At 41.1% G+C, this 6,000-nt stretch overlaps 1 protein-coding gene across 2 annotated transcripts in view; it reads left to right on the top strand.

Annotated features, from left to right (window-relative positions):
* The first annotated feature begins 1,231 nt into the window (after positions 1–1,231).
* ATF6 (activating transcription factor 6) overlaps positions 1,232–6,000 on the top strand; it is a 220,208-nt gene continuing 215,439 nt past the window's right edge. For both annotated transcript variants that reach the window (XM_029227930.1, XM_029227929.1), the window contains exon 1: positions 1,232–1,396. In XM_029227930.1, coding sequence (XP_029083763.1) covers positions 1,345–1,396 — 52 coding nt within the window. In that variant the 5' untranslated portion in view covers positions 1,232–1,344. The remainder of the gene's footprint in view (positions 1,397–6,000) is intronic.

Below are 6,000 nucleotides of genomic sequence, written 5' to 3'. Positions count from 1 at the left end.
TTTGATATTGAGCTGCGTAAGCTGCTTGTATATTTTGGAGATTAATCCTTTGTTAAAATTTGCTTCGTTTGCAAGTATTTTCTCCCATTCTGAGGGTTGTCTTTTCATCTTGTCTATGGTTTCCTTTGCTGTGCAAAAGCTTTTAAGTTTCATTATGTTCCATTTGTTTATTTTTGTTTTTATTTCCATTTCTCTAGGAGGTGGGTCAAAAAGGATCTTGCTGTGATTTATGCCATAGAGTGTTCTGCCTATGTTTTCCTCTAAGAGTTTGATAGTGTCTGGCCTTACATTTAGGTCTTTAATCCATTTTGAGTTTATTTTTGTGTATGGTGTAAGGGAGTTTTCTAATTTCATTCTTTTACATGTAGCTGTCAAGTTTTCCCAGCACCACTTATTGAAGAGACTGTCTTTTCTCCATTGGGGATATGTGTTCTTAAGGTAGAGTATTTTAAATATTCAACTGTTGAAATGCTTTAAAAAGAAATTCCATTAAGTAGCATTCTTGAAACTGCTTCGTCAAACTTAGTTAAAATTTTCAGTTAGAGTTTGTGACGTAGATGGATTTTTCTAAACAAAACCGTTTCTCAAGTTTTAGTAATAAAAAGACTGGGAATTTACCTTATTGTAGGTCTTAGGGTAGGGTCGCTTGGACTTTCACTACTAGGTACTATGCTTTAGAAATGTATGTTTAAGGAGGTGAGTTTGATTTGGGGGAGTTTATCTTTTATATTTACGTTTTAAAATTTGTTTAAATAAACGTAGTCTTTCTAGAAGTACGATTCATAGTATTTTTGCTTATCTCAGGTACTGTGCCGGTGGAGAGGCAGCTCAAACGAATTTGGAAAAAATAGTTGTGTGTTTTCCTTCCACACACTTGTGTATACGGAGAATTTTTACATTGATAGTGAGTTATTCGTAAAAATTAAACCAACTTTACTTTCTTAGTCTCTAGTTTTGTTCTGATATATCTACACTGTGGTATTGAGAATGATACTCAGGGGACGAGCCAGTATGTTCAGAATGGATTTTCTTCCCCATTTTTAATGTTATCAATATATCTTATTTAACCGAGGTAGTGATTACGTCTCTTTCTTTTTTCCCTAAAACAGCAGGACAGAAAATGCCGAAACCTCCAAAAGGGAAATATTTACTCAGCGATTTGCTTAAAATTAGCTTAGTCTCTGACGTCACTCGCGCAGAAGCAATTTGTCTTCATTCGGCCACCGTCGCGTCAGCGTTACGGGGTATTTTGTCCGTCTGCCGCCACCGTCCCAGATATTAGTTGCCGAGCTCCAGGGCAGGCGAACGTGTGTTTCGGGGGTGCCGGCTGGCGTTGCCGGCACCATGGAGTCCCCTTTTAGTCCGGGACTCCCTCACCGGCCGGATGAAGAGTGGGGTGAGTGGGATCTGAGACTGTACCAGGGGTGGCTCCAGGTTTCTTCCTCCTTACTTCCGCGCATTTGTGGTGACAAGTGTGGACGAACCCTGCCGGGGGAGCGAGGGCCACTCGTTGCTTCCGTCCGTGGTCCTAGTAGAGTCTAGCAGAACCTGTCGGTTTCTGCCCTGGGGACAGCGAGCGTAAAATGTTGCCTGATTGGAATTACTATCGTGTTTCACCGCTTCCTCTGGGAAAGTACCAGGTGATGATTTTGTGGGGCGAAAACGACGTCATTAGGAAGCTTAGGGCAGGATGGCTGTGACCATCAAAAAGGCTGCAAGCTATTTTCTCAGAGTGTGGGATGTGGGAGATGCTTGCCATGGAGTGTACGTGTACGTGTTTGGTTTGTGTGAGAGAATGTGAATCATCTCGAAGCTTCCACTATTGATCGAGGCTGATGCCCATCTTGGCAGAGAAGCAAAGCACCCCAGCACCTGACCCCAGGTCCCTGATTACGTAGACCTAACGCTTATAAACGGATATAATCCTGATTGCTCTCCGAATACAACTCTGAATTTTCTTGTTATGGATATTTTGTTTGGCTTTGTGGTCAGGAAGAGTGGAATGGAATGTAGTGGAAATGAGAGTGGAGAAGCTTTATCATCTGAGTGTTTAGAAGAAACTTATATTCCTCCCTTGTTTGCCAGACATAGTACTAATACTGTTCTTGGGCTTCAGTATGAATTTGGGGTTGTATACGTCCCTGAATGTGTCCTGCGGTGAACCTACACCCTTCACTAGCTTTAAAATTTGGGGGAAACCCAGACTGACCTTCATTTTTTCCCCCTTGGACCATCGTTCTCAGTAGCAAGAGTGTAATCTCAATTCTCTTTGTTGAACTGAAGTCCTCATTTGATTTTCCAAGGGCAGAACTTCTCTTAAATTATATAGTGTTAGAGATTTATTTCAGTCCTTGGATAGGTTTTCTATGAGTTGTTGGAAAAACGTTAGACTATCTCTTCCAAATGTATTTTCCCAAGCCAAATGTAGTCGTAGTAATAGGAACAGTTGCCGGTAAGCACTTTATTTGTGTCAGGTGCCCTGCTTAGCTCTTACATGCATTATCTTATTTAATCCTCCCAACAGTCCAGTGAGGTATTGTTATTTTACAGATGAGGAAACTGAGGCTGAGAGAGAACGAACGCTCAGAGTCTTATAGCTAGTGAGTGTCAGAAACAGGATCAGAACCAGGTTTGTCTACCTCCAAAGCCTGTGCACTTAGTCACTATTCTATATTGCTTTCCTAAGTTATTTCTACAGATTTGATTTTTACCAAGACCCCCCCAGTTATTAACAAATCTACTTCAGTATACTGGGTTGTTATGATCTGTTTTCTCAGCTGGTCAACTATTATATTTTCATGATGTTTCTTAAACTATAACTGTGAGGCACTTCCTGATAGCATTATTATGTCTTCTGATACCCAGGCTGCATTTTCCTGACTAATCTGATCAGTTGACTCCTAGTCTTAATGTTCTTTAACAGAGCATTCAGTTCTTTGTAGTAGGTTCACTGACTCAGCTCAGGTACCTTGCTCTGCCCCTCCCTGAACATGCCCATTTCCCATGGTTTTCCAAGCTTCTCTTTTCAAACTGTTAACAATCTTTTCTTAGTGGAACACTTTAATTCTGCCTCCTTAAGTGTTCAGTAAGTAGGATAGATTTTGCAGGCACTGGAGTGAAAGGTTACTGTTTGCTAACATTTCTCAGTAGAATATGGACTCTTTTTCTGGGAGTTGCCATTTTGGGTGTTCAAGTACTTCACTGATTTATTTGACTTTTTTTTTTTCTATATTAGAAGCTAGCTAGTTAAAATTTTTAAAATCAGATTATGTAATTAGTACTTGTGACTCTTAACAACTTTGTATAATTAAAAATGACTTACTCAGAACAGCCTATGACGGGATGTGCATCCCACGTGCATTTTCCCTTTATGTGGGGTGATGAAATTTTGAACGGGCCTATAAACATTTTCTGTAAAGGTCTAGATAGTAAACATTTTAGGCTTCTGTGGTCATGTGGTCTCTGTTCTGACTCCTCAGTTCTGCCAGTTGTAGTACAAAAGCAGCCATGGACAATATAAACTGAGCATGACTGTGTTCCAAAACAACTTTATTTATGGATGCTGAAATTCTATTTCATGTAATTGTTTTTAATACTTAATAGAGTTTACTTTTAGTACAGTTTTAGATTTACAGAATAATTGAGGGGATAGTACAGAGTTCCCCTGCCCCCCAAGTTTCCCCTATTGGTAACATCTTGCATTAGAGTACATTTGTTACAATTGATAGGCCAGTATTGATACATTATCATTAACTAAAGTCCATAGTTTATATTAAGATTCACTCTTGTTCATTCTGTGGGTTTTGACAAATGCGTAATGTCATGTATCTACCATTACAGTATCATATGGGATAGTTACACTGCCCTAAAAAATCTGCTGTGCTCCACCTATTTGTCTCTGCCTCCCTCCTCCAAAGCCCCAACAACCACTGTTCTTTTCACTGTCACCTAGTTTTGCCTTTTTCAAAATGTCATATTGTTGGAATGATAGAGTACGTAGCATTTTTAATTTGGCTTCTTTCATTTAGCAAAATGCATTTAAGATCCCTCTATTTTTAATGGCCTGATAGCTCATTTCTTTTCAGCACTGAATAATATTCCATGGTATGGATGTACCACAGTGTCTTTTGGGCTCCCATAACAAAATACCTGGGAAGCTTAATCAACAGAAATTTATTTTCTGACAGTTCTGGAGGCTGGAAGTCCAAGCACAGGTGCCAGCATGGTCAGGTTCTGGTGAGACTTCTCTTCCTAGCTTATAGATGGCCACTTTTCTTTGCTGTGTCCTCATGAGGCAGAGGGGTGGAAAGGGAAGGAGGGAGGGAAGGAAGAAGAGGTGGGGGAGACAGAGAGGTAGGTAGGTAGGTAGACCTATCTCTTAGTCTTATAAGGCCACAGTTCTAGTAGATTAGGGCCCCACCCTTGTAACCTCATTTAACCTTGATTACCTCGTAAAGACCACCCTACCTCTGGGTGCAGTCATCTTGGGGGTTCAATATATAAATTTTGGGGGGGACACAATTTGGTCCATAGCACACAGTTTGTTTATCCATTTACCTGTTGAAAAACGCCTTGGTTGCTTCTAGGGTCTCAAAACCAGTTAAAGACAGACTGAGGCCAGGAAAGAGGGCCAGGCATGGGGGACAAGAGTGACAGGTTCCGGCTTATAAAGGGCTTACATGCAGTGAAGGGGCAGCCACAAACTGTTCTCCAGTGATGGACACTGCACAGAGAATTAAAATTGGTTGCTTTCAAATGTTGGCAGTTATATATAAAGCTGCTATAAATATTCATGTGCAGTTTTTTTTTGGCTGCACTGTGAGGCTTGCAGGATCTCAGTTCCCCGACCAGGGATTGAACCCGGGCCATGGCAGTGAAAGCGCCAAATCCTAACCACTAGACCACCAGGGAACTCCATTGCAGCTTTTTATGTGGACGTAAGTTTTCATATAAATTGGGTAAATATCAAGGAGCATGAATGCTGGATCATACAGTAAGAGTATGTCCAGTTTTGTAAGAAACTTTCAACCTGTCTTCCAGAGTGGCTGTGCCATTTTGCATTCCCACCAGCAGTGAATGAACATTCCTGTTGCTCCAGTCCTGCCAACATTTGGTGTTGCCAGTGTTTCAGATTATAGCCATCCTGATAGGTGTGTAGTGGTATCTCATTATTTTAGTTTGTAGTTCCCTGATAACATGTGATGTGGAGCATCTTTTCATATGCTTTATCTATTTGTTTTTAAAGGAAAGGTCTTTTAAAAAATATTTGTTTATTTTATGTTTTGGCTGTGTTGGGTCTTAGTTGCGGCATGCGGGATATTCGTTGTGGCGTGCAGGCTTCTCTCTCTAGTTGTGGTGCTCAGGCTCTAGAGCATGTGGGCTCTCTAGTTGCGGCATGTGGGCTCTCTAGTTGTGGATCTCATGCTCAGTAGTTGTGGCACACAGGTTTAGTTGCCCTGCAGCATGTAAGATCTTAGTTCCCTGACCAGGGATCGAACCCATGTACTCTGCATTGGAAGGCGGATTCTTAACCACTGGACCACCAGGGAAGTCCCCATATGCTTTATTTGTCATTTGTATATCTTTCCTTTCCTCTTTCCTTCCTACCTCCCTCACTCCCTCCCTTTCTTTTTCTTACAATTTGCAAAAGCCACTTTTTTTTTTTGCCGCACATTAAGATATATGTACCAAGATCAGAAGCTTCCATCTGCCACTGTGGTTTCTTTGATAAATTCAGTGTCTTCTGTGAAAGTTCTCTGTGCCCTCCTGCGTTGACCAAAACCTGACTCCCCTGATAACACGGTTTTCCCTAAAGTCCTAGTGAATGGTAGCTCTTTTCATTCTCAAAACCTTTTCTCCATTAGGGCCTCTGAAAGTGGGTTAGTTATCTTCCTTGTTCTTCATTGCTACTTTTAGATCATTCTCCTTTCATCCTCCCTAAAAACATCCTGGCTTAAATTTCACATTGTCTCACATGCTGTCCTCTACCTCTCCCTCTTA

Source organism: Monodon monoceros, unplaced genomic scaffold, assembly GCF_005190385.1.
Source record: "Monodon monoceros isolate NGI ecotype Baffin Bay Population unplaced genomic scaffold, NGI_Narwhal_1 Super_Scaffold_18, whole genome shotgun sequence".
NCBI lineage: Eukaryota > Metazoa > Chordata > Mammalia > Artiodactyla > Monodontidae > Monodon > Monodon monoceros.
This window is presented reverse-complemented; position numbering and strand designations above follow the sequence as displayed.